Genomic DNA, 17185 nt, shown 5'->3' with positions numbered 1-17185 from the left:
AATCCTGAATATCACATCCATTCCTATTCATCACTACTGGGTCCCAGACACCGAGGCCCAGGGTCAGCTGTCACTCATCACTGCACCTGCCCTGGCTTTTGCTGACACCCAGCCAGCTTTACTCCTGTACGTTATTTAATGTTCCTCACTGGCTGTGAGGGTATTTGAGCTCGGAACCCCTGACTTTCGCCTTGACTCAGTCCTTTGCACCTTTCAGGCACTGAACATCTTTGACTTGCACACTCCACACCAGCTGGTCCCTGAGCCAATGAGAACCAAGCCTCCAAGGTGCTTACCTCAGAGTACAGTCTAGAATTTGTTTCCTCCTCTAAGCTGGTATCCCAGAGAATCTGAAACATCCTCACCAAGTACTAGCTTGACTCCAACTCCCACCCCTGTTCCCAGGCCATGAATCTCGTGTGGGGTTGCTTGAGTCCTTCCCCTCTCAATATTAGAGCACTCTGAGAAACCCAGCTGGTCAGACACCAACAACTCCACCTTCTCAGGGACCTTCCTGGCTACTAGCACCCACTCACCCAGGGACTGAGCCCTGCCATGCTGAACTCCAGGCAGGGCTTGAACTCTTCAGTTCTTTAGACAGGCACTGTCCAATAGCCACACATGGCAACTGAACACTTGAAATGGGGTTAGTCCGAACTGAGATGTGCTATAAAAATATGCATGGGGTTTCAAAGACTGAGTGTTAAATAAGGCATACAAACTATTGCATTAATAATTTTACATTAATTACTTGTTGAAATGACAATATTTTGGATATATTTGGTTAAGCAAAATATATTATTAGAATTAATTTCACCTGTTTCCTTTTACTTTTTAAATAAGGCTAGTAGAAAATGTAAAATTACATACATGGCTCATACCGAGTTCTACTGGATAGTGCTACTTTAGGTAACAAAGACAACCACCGTCCAAAGAGTTCTGCAACTCCCTACTCTCACTCCACTGGCCTGTCCCTCTGATTCAAGTAAAGTCTGCAGCCAGTCCCACATGCATTAAGGCCCTGGCTCACTATCTGATAGGCACGAGATTGTTCCATGTGGCCTCTTTAGGTGGCTTTCTGTGGAAGGATTCTCCTTTTTCTACATGCTATTCTTCCCATTTCTACTTAAATTTGTAAAACTCCCATTGTTATGTGTGAGTGAATAAATATGACTGTACATGAATGTGGCTGTGTGCACGTGCAGACTCGCATATGGGAAGTCACAAGGAAATAGTAATGTAAAATTGTGTGTTTTCCCCAATGAAAAAGGAAGAGAGGTATTTTGGGGGAGTGAGGGTGGATGCCTTCACCGCTACGAAGGAAACCCCAAAGTGAACTGCTCCTCCCACCCTCTCTATAACAAAGGGTGCCAACCAGAGGCAGTTGGGCCAACTTGCCATTAAGAGGCTGCAGAGGGCTTCCCTGGTGGCTCAGTGGTTAACAATCCACCTGCCAATGCAGGGGACACGGGTCCGAGCCCTGGTTTGGAAAGATCCCACATGCCGTGGAGCAATGAAGCCCGTGTGCCACAACTACTGAGCCTGCACTCTAGAGCCCGCGAGCCACAACTACTGAGCCCGCGAGCCACAACTACTGAGCCCACGTGCTACAACTACTGAAGTCCACACACCTAGAGCCCGTGCTCCACAACAAGAGAAGCCACCCCAAGGAGAAGCCCACACATCGCATCGAAGAGTAGCGCCCGCTCGCTGCAACTAGAGAAAGCCTGCACACAGCAACGAAGACCCGACGCAGCCCCCCAAAATAAATTTATTAAAAAAGAAGAGGCTGTAAAAACAGAAATACTGAGGAGAAGCACAAAGTCTCTTAGAGGAACCCAGGTATCAGTTTTCAAAGGAAAACGAAAGAGCTCAGAGGAAAAAAACAACAACAAAAAAAGCAGAACTAAAAAGTAGCCTGAAGGCCCTCACACCCGGGGTTTGGCACAGTCCACTTAAAGCAATTTGAATCGGGGAAATTTTCTATGATCTGAACATTGAAGCGATTACTTGCACTAATGCAACAGGCTTTAGCAAACGATGTACTGCTGCCCTGAGTCAAATGCCTGCCCTGCTCACATGAATTGCCAGCGCTGTTTTTTGGTGGTAACTGCAAACACATGAATGATGCAAAGGCCTTGCTACTCCAAGTGTGGTCCCTAGACCAGCAGTGTCAGCACTGCTTGGGAGCTTGTTATGCAAATTCTTGGGTCCTACCCCAGACCCAGTTAAAATGCAATGAGATTTTGCATTTTAACCACCAGATCGTTCAGTGATTCCTGTACACATTAAAGTTTGAGAAATGCCTGAAGTTTAACCTTCTGACTGTATTCATTTGCTTAACAACTGTTTTTGAAAATAAAACAACGGCACCCACCCCTCTGAGTTAGTGTCTCTGGAATTTGTGCCATTGGGGATATTTTTGTTTTTCTCTTTGGATTGTAGCTAATAATAAAGAATGTTTTTCAAGTAAATCAGTGGTTCCAGGTGGTTCTTGGATGAGAGCCCTGTAACACGGCTATAAAAAGCCACATATTACTCTTATAAGTTTCCAACTTAAGTATTCCCTGAGGCAAACAGCTTCTGCTTAAGGGAGGCAAATAATTTTATGTAAAATAAATGCGTATCTGTGTAACTATCACACTACCTTCACGTCCCACGTACATCAAAATAAGGGGGGAAGTGCCAAAATCAACTTTACTTGTCACATCCTGACACATGAAAAAGGGACTTTCACACCAAAACTGAGACAAACAAATTAATCCACATACCTTTCGTATTACTTAAAATTCTTCTACTGCCAAAAAAAAACCCTGCTATATAAAAACACCTCCATTACCGCTTAATTGTTTTTATATCCTTCCCAGGGCTTATAATGTTACCACTGTGATTATCTGATAAATTCTCAATCCATTTACTCCGACCAAGGAGTGAAAGAAAACACAATGGGAATATTCAGTATTTTGAAATAAGACATTAATTCTTCAGTGGAATTATTTACAAGAAGAGTACTTACAGGTTCGAAGAGTACTTACAGGTTCAAATAATTCAGTGGAATTATTTACAAGAAGAGTACTTACAGGTTCGAACTTGGCATAAAATTCTCCAAAGTATCAAAAGACAGAAAAAAATCCAAGTAAATGTGCTTAGATGTATGGCATTCCGAAGCAAACCTCAGCACATAATACATAGTTGTAATACATATCAACACATAATACCAACCAGGGGAATTATCATGGCTTAACAGACTTTTTTATTTCTTTGCCTTTAAAATCAATGTTTAATGACCAGCTGCACCCAAGGTGCTTACATATTCATATCTGACTGACTACGATGGATTGTTATTAGCGAAGGGAAGCAAAATATACCATCCCCAAATATGCCCCTTTGGCATATTGATTATTTGGGGCTGATTATTTTTGAGAGGCTGCAGACACAGGAATTGTCCTGAAAACAGTAGAAATCACCCTTTTGCGAGAGAAATGAACGTTTATAAGGGTAAAGTCCATTGTAAGGGTGTCTCCCTCTCTGTACCAAGAGGAGGAGCATGACTAAATCTCTAGAAACTCTTAGCAATGGAGACGGCAAGGACTTAAGTCTGCATCACAGCCATGCCCTTATTTACTGCATTTTGTCTGGTGCCCACAACTGGCTTCTCCCAGTGCTCAACATCTTCTTTCGTCTTTAGCTGGACTTGGAATTTAAGGTGGTAGCTTGGGCCATTTCTGGGAGTTACTCAGTTTTCCTGAGTAGAAGAGGTACACATGTTATTAAACTTGTTTGGTTTTCTCCTATTAATCTTGTATTACAGGAGGGTCTCAGCCAGGAACCTAGAAGAGTAGAGAAAAAAATTCTTTTTCCTCCCCTACATTAGTTAATCATACCTAGATATTCTGCTTCATGCCGTTTGTAAAATATAATTCTTCACAAAGAAAATGCACATCAGAAAAAAAAAAAACCTAGCTAAATTGAAATTTCTATTTTAAAATAGACCCTCTCCTCCAGTGTAGCTGAAACACATGGAGAAGAACACAGCCAAAATGAGGAGACTTTTTAAAATTCATGACCTCCAACTTCACCTAGAGCAGCCATACTACATTTCCTCAGTTTACTCAGTCTCCCACTCCCCTGGACAACCATTTCACTCCTCCTCTCTCCTCCAACCTTCAGCCCCAACCTCTGTCCTAAACTCAAGACTCATTACCCTACTGCCTCCATGACATCTCCACCTGGAAGTCTGATAACATCTCAAATTCAACATGGCCGAAACTGAACTCCTTATCCTGCCTTCCAAACCTGATCCTCCCCCCACAGTATTCCTCTTCTCAGTTAATAGCACCTCCGTATTTCCATTTAATCAGACTCAGAGCTCTTACTCTCAGATCCCTCAACAAATCTGTCAGCAAACTGCGCTGTCTATCCTTCAGAATGTATTCAGAATGCAACCCCTTCTCACAGCTTCCACAGCTACCACCTGGTCCAAGCCACCATCATCTCTGGCCTGGTCCCTCTGATAGTCTCCTAATTGGCCTCCCTGCTTCCATTCTTGACCTGATACAATCTCTTCTCAACACAGCAGCCAGGGCGATCCTCTTAACATAAGTCAAGTCACATCATGCCTCTGCTAAAAAGCCTGCATTAGCTCCCCACTTGACTCAGAGTAAAAGCCAACATTCTTACAATGTTCTACAAGGATTATAAAATGCCACACTATCCATCCGTTATTGCTGACCTCAGTGCCTACTTCTCTCACCCTCATTCACCCTGCTCCAGCCACGTGGACCTCCCTGCTCTTCCCTGACCACTCCAGGCACATCCCTGCCTCAGGGATTTTGCACTAACTGTTCCATCTGCTAAGAACACTCTTCCCCCAGATAGATGCCATATCTAATTCTCTCACCTCCTTCAAATCTTTGCCAAATGTCATCTTCACAATGAGGCTTTCCTTGATCATCCTATTTAATCCTACAATCCACCCCCACATATTCATACCTTCCAGCAATCCCGATTTGTTGTCTTTACCCTGATCTCATTCTTCTGTCTTCCAGAGTCCTTATCATCTTCTAATACACTTGTTAATGTATGCACTGTATTGATTTTTTTGTCTACCCTCACCAATAGAATGTCATCTCAATGAGGCCAGGGATCTTTGTTCTCTGTTGTATCCCAAGTGCCTAGAACAGTGCCTAGTATATAACAGATGTTCAACAAATATTTGTTGAGTAAATGAATGAAATTAAACCTCAGCTTTTATTAGTGGATTTATCTGGTTGGGCCATTAACACCACTACGACAATTACAAATAGCCACAGATCATGGGTACATGGAAGTTGATTACAATGCTCTTTCTATATATGTTTAGAAATTTACAAAATAAAAGGATTTCTTTTTAAGCTTATGAAAAAAATTGACAGTGTTTTCTGTGAAATAAATGTCACATCTCTAGTTTTTAGAAGACAGCATAAGGAAAGGGGGAAAAAATCCCTGCATTTTGTTTGTTTCTAAGCCACTTAATAGTTGTTAAATATGAGAGGGTGTGGAGAAAAGGGAACCCTCCTACACTGTTGGTGGGAATGTAAATTAGTGCAGCCACTATGGAGAACAGTATGGAGGTTCCTTAAAAGACTAAAAATAGAACTACCATATGATCCAGCAATCCCACTCCTGGGCATATATCCAGAGAAAACTCTAATTCAAAAAGATACATGCAACCCAATGTTCATAATAGCACTATTTACAACAGTTGAGACATGGAAGCAACCCTAGTGTCCATCAACGGATGAATGAATAAAGAAGATGTGGTGTACACACACACACACACACACACACACACATATATACACATGATGGAATACTATTCAGACATAAAAAAGAATGAAATAATGCCATTTGCAGCAACATGGATAGACCTAGAGATTATCATACTAAGTGAACTAAGTCAGACAGAGAAAGAATAATACCATATGATATCACTTATATGTGGAATCCAAAAAAAATTATACAAATCAACTTATTTACAAAACAGAAATAGACTCACAGACATAGAAAGCAAACTTATGTTTACCAAAGGGAAAAGGGGAGAGGGATAAATTAGGAGTTTAGGGATAAATTAGGGATAAATTAGAGGGATAAATTAGGAGTGTGTATATATTAGATACACACGAATATATATATATATAAAATAGATAAACAAGGTCCTACTGTATAGCACAGGGAATTATACTCAGTATCTCGTAATAACCTATGATGGAAAAGAATCTGAAAAAGAATAGATATATATGTATGCATAACTGAATCACTCTGCTGTATACCCAAAACTAATACACTGTAAATCAACTATACTTCAATAAAAAAATTGTTTGTTTTCAACCCAATCAAAAAATGGGCAGAAGACCTAAATCGACATTTCTCCACAGATGGCCAATAGGCACATGAAAAGATGCTCAACATCACTAATTATTACATTATACTATATATTATATATATATAACTATTATACACATAACTGTATCACTTTGCTGTACACTAGAAACTAACACAACATTGTAAATCAACTATACTTCAATTTTTTTTTTTTTTTTTTTGCGGTACGCGGGCCTCTCACTGTTGTGGCCTCTCCCGTTGCGGAGCACAGGCTCCGGACGCGCAGGCTCAGCGGCCATGGCTCACGGGTCCAGCCGCTCCGCGGCACGTGGGACCTTCCCGGACCGGGGCACGAACCCGCGTCCCCTGCATCGGCAGACGGACTCTCAACCACTGCGCCACCAGGGAAGCCCAACTATACTTCAATTTTTTAAAAAGTTGCTTATTTTGAAGAACAAAAAATAAATAAAAATTGGCAAAAAAAGAAGTTGTTAAATATATTACAAATCACTTCATCACTGGGTCTCCAGCTTTCTCATCTGTAAAACAAAGAAATCTGACTAGAAATCTCTACCTTTTGTAATTACAATAGTTCAAATATCCAATCCTAAAATTATTTAGGTCCTCTTCTTTCCTAAGCATTGACCTAACACATTTAATCTCTACAGGAGAAATTCTGACTCTTAAAGGCATGATTTCATGCTGTTTTCTCATTTCTAAATTTTCTTAATTTTCATGATAACATTCTACATTTGAGTTTGAGTTTTCAATTAATATGGTACTGCAGGAATTCCTCTTTGAAGCAAAGCTGTTCTCTAGATTCGTCACTGGAAGAGCTAGAAGGCTGATATTGGCCTGCTGACCATATCCATGTCAGATCTGGTTAACCGCCCTTGTTTTTATCAGCTGGGGAGTAGCGCTTACCACCTCCTTCTTGTCTTCCTGGAAGTGTACATCCACAAACATTTTTCCAACAACATAAGGGAGCGTACTTTCAATAAAGTTGACACACTTGTCCCACTGAGGCAGCAAAGTTGTGGTACCCTGGATTACCTGTGGGAGATAATTGATCCAGATTGAGCTTCACTTGGATAAAACCAACGACTGAAAAAAAGTTCAAACAACCTGAAGGAAACTGTCTACAAAACACTGCAGGCCCCAACACAAATACATGTGTCAGATAGTACACCAAAGGTAAAATCGGATGAAGAAAAATATTCTGCTTGTCCCATTATATTTAAAACTAAGTGAAAATATTTTAAGAGTGGATAATAATGTATTCCTCCTTTCCTTCCAATTCTCCCCATTAAACAAAGGATTTGGACAATAGCATAGCTTTTCTGTCCAAGTGTCCAGATGGTAGTTAACATCTACTGAGAACTAAAGTTCCACCAAGAAAGGTCTAACATCAGTAGGTGATCAAAGCTCCTGCCCAGTGAGGGTTTCCTTGCTCTGGGAAGTACATTCACAAGACAGACCAGGAAAACATGCCCACCATGAACAACCCAGGAAGCATATTTACTTTGTGTCATAACAGAACACACTGGTGACCAAGTAAAAAATAGATGTAAATGTTTTTCTCATCTGTCCCAATTAAACCATTTCAAGAAAACACTTACAAACAAGTAAGGAAGCTCCAAAGCAGGACTTGGAGGGCTCAAAGGTTTACTCTTGGGGGATGAAAGCAAAGAAATAAATATCGTTTAAATTGCCCTTGCAGGTTGGGAGTTTGGAGCACTCAAAATGCAAAGTGAAGGCAGACAGCAAGGGACGGAGGCTCTGAGAATGGTGGCTGGAGGCATCCCTTGAACGATGTTAGATCCAGGTTGTTGGTTCAGAGCAAATGGGATTAACAATGAAGTTCATCTATTCTTCCTCTACTTTCTGATAACACAACCACTCTCAGAGGTAAGGAATGAATGAATCTATTTTTAAAACTTCTAGAGAAAGAGATCCTACAATCTTCTTTGGCAATTCAGTATTACATTTAGCACTTTATGCTCAAGAAACATCCCTTCATACCTAACCTCAAATTTTCACAAACTACTTCTTACACCTCTCTATTCTCTTCACAGTGGGGGTGGAAAGCAGCTGGGTACCATCTTTTATGCGATCCATGGGAGTTAAAAATACACAGAGATACATATATATAATCTACCTTTTTTGTAACTTAACCCTTTGATATGACCTCAACATATATAGTTGTTTTATGATGTTCTCTATAAAGCTCAATACTCTAGTGACTTTAAGGGCCAAAATGTATCCAAAATAATTGTGCTACTGCTCAAGAGTAATGACCCACTAAGAACTCTACTTATCACTTTCTCTAGTAACTAAAATGTCTGTTAAATGAAATTATAGCTTACAAAATTAGCCATTACTTAACTCCAAATTGAGATAAAATTAACTTAAAACATTTTTTAAAGTCACAAAATCCTTAAAATGTTAAAACAAAAAAAAGCCACAAAATCCTTAAGCCCTGTATTAGTAAGAGAATTACTCAGACAAAAGCCTCTGAAACAAAGAGTAACACCTATGTAAGTTAAGAGGAGAACAAGAGTGGGAGAGGAGCAAAGATCACAGAGCTGGGTGAGGAGGGGGAGAAGAAAAGTGTTTCAGGCAGTTGAGCCACTTCTCAGAGGAGACTAAACTTAGGCCTCTTTGGCCTAGTAGAATTCAGGTAAATTAAAAGACTGAAGATCAAGGTAGAGTTAAAGACAAAACTCTACCCCTAAATTAAAGATGAAACTTTACCATCTAATACTTATATCATGCATATTTTGAATATTCAGAATACTGAAAATGAAAGACAGTTACAAATATATCACTAAGAAATATTAAAATTATAATTACAATGACCCACTTAAAAACACTGGGGGAAAGGGGAATAAATTGATAAGAAGGGGAGAACGAAAACAACATGATGGTCCCAAGTACTGCCCTCAATATATAGCCTCATCAAAGAAGAGCTTGAGTGTACCTTACTGTATGTAAGGTTTACCTCAATAAAAAGAAATAAAGCCAAAAAAAGTAGAGTTTGAGATGCAAAACTCCCTCTGTTTAAACAATTGAATTGTTTCATCCAATCCCTGAAGATGATTTTTATTGGACTGGTTAATATACAGACTGTTCCAGCATGTGAAGTTATCCAGTGATGTAACATTGCAATCTTCTTAAAACGTACCCGTGAGAATTCCAGCCACCTATACTGAAAGCGCCTGCTCAGGTTTGGAATTCTGGAATAAACCATCCTCCACACCAAATAGTTGGCAACAGTCCTGTTAACAGAAAGAGAAGCACATTTGTTGTGTTGAATTTGATATGTGATGCTCTGCAGAACACCCTGGGAAAATCTGTTGGCAAAGCTCCATGGAGGGACCTCTTGCTCATACAAAACTGCAGAACTTTCACTTGAGAAATGACATAAGATGATACAGTGTCAATAAGCTCAACCAAAATTGGCTTGCTTTTCACCACCTAATACAGATAGATGATATGAAAATTCCAGCCCCAGGCCTCAGCGTGAACATTTTGCTTTCCCACTCAGGACATGGAGTCCACTGTTACCCAGCCTTTCATGTCTAGAAATTGTCAAGAACTTCCAATTATTAAGTGACTTGATAAAATGAAGATGAATTCTTACCTTTTGGAAACAAAATGCAATATATTGGCTAATACCAATTATCTAGATATGCACCCTGGTTGCAAACCTACTAGATGTGGGAGTTTGGGCAAGTCACTTAAGCTTGCTGATTTTATCTTTGCCATACAATGAGAATGATCGCTACCTTATAGGGCTACTGTGAAGTTAAAATAAGTAACAAAATGTTTGACAGAGTAAATTCTAGTTTCCATTGCTGTTCACTTCCAAACATATGAACAACCCCATACACTCATGTCATGTCCATAATACATATTTTTAAAAATCCGTTACATTTTCTTAAGTGTTGCCATTTTTCTATAAGCAAAACATGCCCTGACCTTAGAAGGATGTGTGATCTGAGTTAATTTCTAACTCAATAGTGATGATGAATTTTTAATGACCCATCCCCTCCCAGCTGTGCCATTACCATGGTGACCAATAACACACATTCCTGAGATGGCTCTCGGTCAGCCAGCCATGTGAGAGCAGTGTGACATGATGAAGGCAACTGGCCCGTCAAGAACAACCCACACTCTCATTTGCATGGCATCCTAACCCAGTGGACATGCACTCTTAGCAATTAAATTTATTTCAGCATATACACCCAAATATATGTATAGTCATTTTAATTTATATAGAGATATACTAATGGACTAACATATCAGGAATGTTTCTCACAAATATAGAAATAGACATTTTGAAAGATAAAATGAAATAAAGGTATTTTCCAAAGTCCTTAGTTAATCCTTCAAACACTTTTAGTTAATTCTTCAAGACACATTATCCATACAGGATTAGGTTAATACAATGACAGTCAATGTAAATCAACATCTCATATGGTTGTCTTGACTATTTCAAAATATTTTGACCATATCCTTCCCAGATCTGGTTAGAACAGCATTGTTTTTTACCTTGTCAGCTGGCCAACCAAGACGGCGTAACTAGAGTGGGAGAAGGGCCACTTCTGCCATTTTTTTCCCATTCGCTTTGTGCTTATACTATTAGTAATAGCTTCAATTCCTGTTTCTCTACAAGAATTTTTTAAATCACTTGTCCATTTTGTGAGGATTAAACCAATAATAAAATTCATAAACCTACAGGTATATGTAAATGACCTGAGATTATTTTTAATATATGGAATAAAGACTAACCAGTGAAGGTAACACTGTCTTGCCTCATATGTGCCATGCAGATCAAATGAAGGGTCCATGGCCATCTATATAGCAAAACTCAATATAGCCTAGTTATTTTTTCAATGGAAAGAATAAAGATATATAGAAGTTCTAAAATTTTCTTCTCAGACCCAGTGGATCTTGTTGAGGTGTGCACACTTCCCCTCGGAGACCACCACTCTCATCAGCAAAATCTAGCCCTTGTCCATGCTCTTTTGAGGCACTATAATAAACATGTAGTTTTAGGTCATTCCTTTGGACGTTTTGAGTTCATATCCCTAATCCTGAGCAAGACAAGAAGTGCTCACTGAGCACCTACTGTTGTCCAACTATCGTCCCAGATGCCATGAGGAATGTAAAGAAATAGGAACTCATCACCTACATTCAGAGAACTTAAGAGTGTAGGTGGGGGACAGGGAACTTCAGATTTCAGCTTGTTCATGAAAAATGGGTTTTTTAATTGAATGGGATACACGGTAAGTACATAAGGAACCCTTCTTTCATTCACTCATTCAGCACATCCTGAGCACCCGATATGTACTAATAGTTCTAGGTGCTGGGGAGATGGACAGCTGAGAAGGCTATACCCCTGATCTCCTGGGTCTTTTAGCCAAGCAGGGAACCAGGCAAGCACAGAAATAATGATCTGGCAGACCCCAGCACCCAAAAGTGCATGCCAGACACTGGGCTGGGGAGAGTGCACACCTCAACCTGAGGGATGCGAGTAGGCCTCGGGAGAGGGACAGGGCTTGGGCTATGAAGGCTTCAGGGTGTGAAGCAGGAACATGAACTCTGGACAGGCTGAATAATGCAGGAATAGCTTCTGTGTTGGAGGGGATGCTGAGCAGGGCCATCACTCACAGAGCTATAGGCAGAAAGGCCAGCTACAGCAGGGAACACACAGGCTGCAATTAGGGTCCGAAATCTAGATTGTTAAAGGGGCAGAGCCCAACCCTAACACAAGGTCTGTATGTTCTTCAACCTTAAAATACTGCTTTTGTGGTGTGAGAGCTGTGCTGGCTCCATAGGTAGAGATTCAAAGGAGGTCCATGGCCAGCAGATATGCTTACGTGAATTCAAAAGCTATTCCCTCAAGGGGTCTGTGATGAGCCAGATCAATTGGGGAAGTTGTTAGGATGTGGCCTAATGCTGGCGGTAAAAGAGGCAACATGATGCAAGTATGTTGGGGTTTTAGATTTTTCGGCGTTTCCTGCTCCCTCAAAATCACACCACTTAAGGCATCCCATATTATCTATAACTCCCACAGCATTGCTATAGGAGAGATGTTATTGTACGCATTTTACATAAAAGGAAACTTGATGCCTAGAACCATTAAGTAATGCCTCATGATCCCATAATCAGTCGGTCTCCAACTCAGTAGAATCACCTGGGGAGTTTTAAAAGTCCAGATGCCCAGGCCACACCACACCAATTATAAATCAGTATCTCTAGGGTGAGACCCACGATAAATATTGTTTTTAAATCCCCCCCAGCTAAGTCCAATGTGCAACCAAGTTGGAGAATGGGTGTAATAAGCAGTGGAGGCTAGACCAGACCAAGGTGTATCTGACTCTTAAAGCCTCTGCGCTTTTCCCCATGCCACACAGTGAGGGATTAACACCTCTAGTTCCACAAAGATTTCCTGGCCAGTCACAGAGACCCCAAAACACTCTGACAACCACACTTCAAAGAAATCTGTGGGTATGAAGAAAGAACAGTGTGTGAGGCCTTCATAGGCAAGGCATGACCAAGACGATAGCACACAAAGACCTCTGAGAGCTAGAAGACGGAATTGGGGAAGCTCGCACAGTGAGGCAATGGCGCTGATGAGCTGCTCCAGCGTGCTACAAATACACTGACAGAATGCTGGGGAGCACAGCTTCGGAGTGCTAATATTACCACGCCAGGAACAGATCTGACCATAATGACTGAATTACTGACACTTAATGCTCAGATGCATCAAAAAACAAAACAAAAATAAGACTCAGCAACAGTCCTTGAAAAATAACACATAATACCTTTTTTTTCAAAAAGCATTTTTAGCAGTATGGTAATTTCCCCAAATGGCAATAAATAAAGTAGAGGAAAGCAAAGCATCTCAGGAGAGAATCCACCACTAAGAGAGCAGCATGAAATCATTTCCCAAAGCCTCTGACTAGGAAGATATTTTTTTAAGATTTTCCTGCCCCTTGTTTGCAATTAGTGACAGCTTACATTTGTATTGCATTTAAGAGGTCATAAAGACCTTTTTTGATCCTCATGACGATGCTATGGGGTGGTTATTATTATTGTTCCAATTTTCAGATAAATAAAACAAAGGTCAGAGGTCAAAGGACTTCTAAGTATGGGTCAATTCCAGGACTAACATTTGGGTCTTCAGATTCCACAGCTTGCATTTGCTCCTGAGTCAAACCACCTGAGGTAAGCCAAACAGGTACCTCTTGAAGGTTCTCAAAGCCAAAGAGACCTTCCTAAATCCTAGAGGCAGCCCAGAGGTATGCAGCTTCACCATCACCTGAGAACTTGTTAGAAAATTCCTGGACCTCCCCCAAGATCTACTGAATCAGAAACTGTTGCCTCTTTTTTTTTTTTTTTTTTTTTTGGATGCACTGCACAGCACGTGGGATCTTAGTTCCCCGACCAGGGATCGAACCCATGCCCGCTGCAGTGGATGTGTGGAGTTTTAACCACTGGACCGCCAGGGAAGTCCAGAAACTGTTGCCTCGAAGGCAACATCCAAGTTAATGCTAGTCCCATCACCCAACACGCTCAACATCCCCCTTTTCTACTCTTCCCTACCTGGAAAATTCCTCCTTATCCTTTGGGGTTCTGCTCCTATGTCACCTCCTGCACAGTGGGCATTGGGCCATCTGGTTAACTTTTAGAAATTTTTAGGAAGTATCTTCTATGTGAGAAGTACCATGCTAGGCCTTGAAGTTACAAAAGCAATTACAGGAGTGCCCACCATCAGATGCTCACTGAGTCGTGGAGGTGAGGGAGAGGAGCAAACCAGAAAATTAGGTAAGTTCTTTGATATTTTGCTCCTGGGCACGAAGCTAGACTATATTTCCCAGCTTCTCTTGCAGTTAAATGGGTCATGTGGCTGAGTTCTGGTCAATGGACTATGGCTTGAAGTGACGCATTCCACTTCTAGGCCTTCCCCCAAAACCTCTTGTGCAATCCTCCACTCTCTTTCCCCATCCACTGGCTGAATGGAGAGGATTCCAAAAAGCCAGAGGAAGGCAGAACCACAAGATGGAAGGAGCCTGGGTTCCCAAGTCCCTACTTGGAGGAAAGCTGCCTTACAGGGACACCCATGTTGGACATTCCAGGAGCACAGAGCACATTTTCATTGTACAAGCCAGTAAGAGTTTAGAGGTGCTTATTACAGTGATTGGTATGTCCTGACTAATATAGTAACTAGGGAACCCAAGGGCACGTTTCCTTGACCACTCTTGTGCCACAACACAAGTGAGGATCAAAGATGATTAGCAGTCCAGAAACCTTACTGTGCCATGCAAATAAAGTGTTATCAAAATTCTCAAGAAGCATATAGTGTTTTGAAATCTCATAAACATACACAGAATACAAGTTGTTTTTGAGGAACTGGTTGCTGAAGAGTAAACTATGTGACAGAGATTTGTTTTTTGTCTATTTAAAACTGAAGCTTCATAATATCTGCAGGTCATTTATGTTATGTACATAATGTCTGCAGTTCATTTTTCTATCTATATTTTCTTACACTATAGTTCACTATGTTTACATCTGTCTAAGTTATCATTTTGTCAAGAACCAGATTAATGTCTTCCTCCAATCATGGTCTTTCTTGGGCCCTTTGTCATGACAGGTCCTGCAATTCTAAAGTGTAATCACCACCAAAGAGATTATCTAATACAGTAAACCAAGGCCCAATCTATCCCCTGCTTGTAAATTATGCTTTTGTGGAAGTAAAATTAATACAATTTCCAAAAGTACCTACTAATTTACAACTGAAGATAACACAGACACTAGAAGAAACCAACTCACTAGGTGCTGAAGGATGCACATACAGCATGGCAAACTCCATCTTTCAACAGAAATTACCTCCACCATTGAAAATGTGCTGAGTAACTCAATGGCATAGGAGTACAAAATCATTTGGGTCATATTTTACAGTATTACAGAGCTAGGAAGTACATATGAAAAAGTTTTCTAAAGCAGTGAGTCTCCCAAAAAACTAATCGTAAGATTCCTGGGATGCTTGTTAAAATACAGACTTCTGGGCCTCACCCCAGATCTACTGCATCAGCCTCTAAGGAGGAGGGCCCTTGGAATCTGTATTTTTACCAAGGGCCCAAGGTGATGCTGCTGGCATTACTGGTCCACAGACCACACTTGGAATAGCAAGGCTCTACCTCACAAAGAATCTGAAGTGAATTTATTATTTCTACTCTCCCTTTTCTGCATGTTTACTTTTTTGTATGCCTTCTTCAATGAACACATATTGTTTTTATCATAAGAAAACAGCATCTTAAAATGAACAGCTCTTCAAAAGTGTCTAAGTGTTTTCGTAGGTGGGGATGGATGCTAAATTTTATTCCTAGGACTTTTGCAGGTGCCTTTTTTCCAACACAACTCCTGGTAACATAGCCTTGTCTAAGTCCAAATAAGAAAGTATGATTTTTAATTATGCCCCGGCAATTAGCCTATTACGCTGTCTTTGTCAACTATTTGACCTTCTTGCGCTTCATTTTCTGTAGTCAAATGTGAATGGCTTCATGAGGATGTAAAATTCTCTTTCCTGATCTAAAATGTGACACAAGTGAACCCATCTATGAAACAGACTCACGACTGGTGGTTGCCAAGGGGGAGGAGGTTGGGGGAGGGCTGGAGGGGGAGGTTGGGGTCAGCAGATGTGAGCTTTTATATATGGAATGCATAAACAACAAGGGCCTACCGTACAGCACAGAGAACTATATTCGATATCCTGTGATAAACCATAATGGGAAAGAATATTAAAGATGTATATATATATATATATGTATATATATGTATAACTGAACCACTTTGCTGTACAGCAGTAATTAACACAACATTGTAAATCAACTATACTTCAGTAAAAAAAATTCTCTTTCCTGGACATTTTTAGCATTTCCTTGTTTTGTAGTGCTAAAGGAACAAAGCAACAAATTCTAAAACATTCTTTAAGAAAAACCTGACAGTTCCTGAAGTTGTTTCATCAGTCCAATTTTTCTACAGCTCTCAGAGTGATCTTATGCCTTTTCAATACTGGTACTTGGTTTATTGCCACAAAGTGACTTATTGACTTAAAAGAAACCAGAAAAAAACAGCAAAAGACGGAGAATGAACTGGGGAAAAACAAAGATGTTCATATAGAAAGCTCAGAAAATAACATCATTATATGACTAGTTCCCAAAACTAATAAACAATTTAGGCTTTCAGAGAGAAAATATGGAGAAAGACCAGAAATAAGGGGCAAAAACACTGCGTATTTGTTGTCATCATAGCAAATAAATTACACCAGATGATGGTTTCGGCCCATTTGTCACAAAGGGCACCATGACTTTCCCTAAGACTCTTTTGATGTAACTTTCTTTAAAAACAGTTTTCAAAGGACATGAGAGGGAAGACCTTATAATTTAAAAGGAAAAATAAAAGTCACAGTAAAATGCACAAAAAAGCTCTTACTTCTTCCTCTCAGAGCCTAATATCCTAAACAAATCCTTGAAGTACTGAGGGACACGGACCACCACATTCTCTGAGGGGCCGATGTCTTTCAGTTCGGGGTAGAGTCTGACATCAATGACCTTCTTGATGAAGCCCAGCCAGTCAAACTGAGGAGAGAGAGAAAAACAACATAGTGAGAGAACCCCTGGGGGGCAAGGATCAAGGAGAAAGGCAAATAGAGTCAGTTGAATGTAATCCATTGCTTGTGACTTCAGACCAAATAATTAAACATTCAACTGCTCAAATCTAGAAAATAAATTCCTGATCACTGCCACCCAGA

General features: G+C 40.4%; 1 protein-coding gene across 1 annotated transcript in view; it reads right to left on the bottom strand.

Annotated features, from left to right (window-relative positions):
* The window catches only part of PHEX (phosphate regulating endopeptidase X-linked), a gene marked incomplete at both ends in the record, with an annotated part of 195140 nt that overhangs the window by 120698 nt on the left and 57257 nt on the right, over nt 1-17185 (bottom strand). The window contains 3 exons of the mRNA XM_082864021.1: nt 7288-7416; nt 9548-9641; nt 16867-17012. Coding sequence (XP_082720147.1) covers nt 7288-7416; nt 9548-9641; nt 16867-17012 — 369 coding nt within the window. The remainder of the gene's footprint in view (nt 1-7287; nt 7417-9547; nt 9642-16866; nt 17013-17185) is intronic.

This window comes from Leucopleurus acutus (genome assembly GCF_964270905.1).
Source record: "Leucopleurus acutus genome assembly, chromosome: X".
Taxonomy (NCBI): Eukaryota; Metazoa; Chordata; class Mammalia; order Artiodactyla; family Delphinidae; genus Leucopleurus; species Leucopleurus acutus.
Note: the sequence above shows the minus strand (reverse complement) of the source record. Positions and strands in the feature narration are given on the sequence as shown.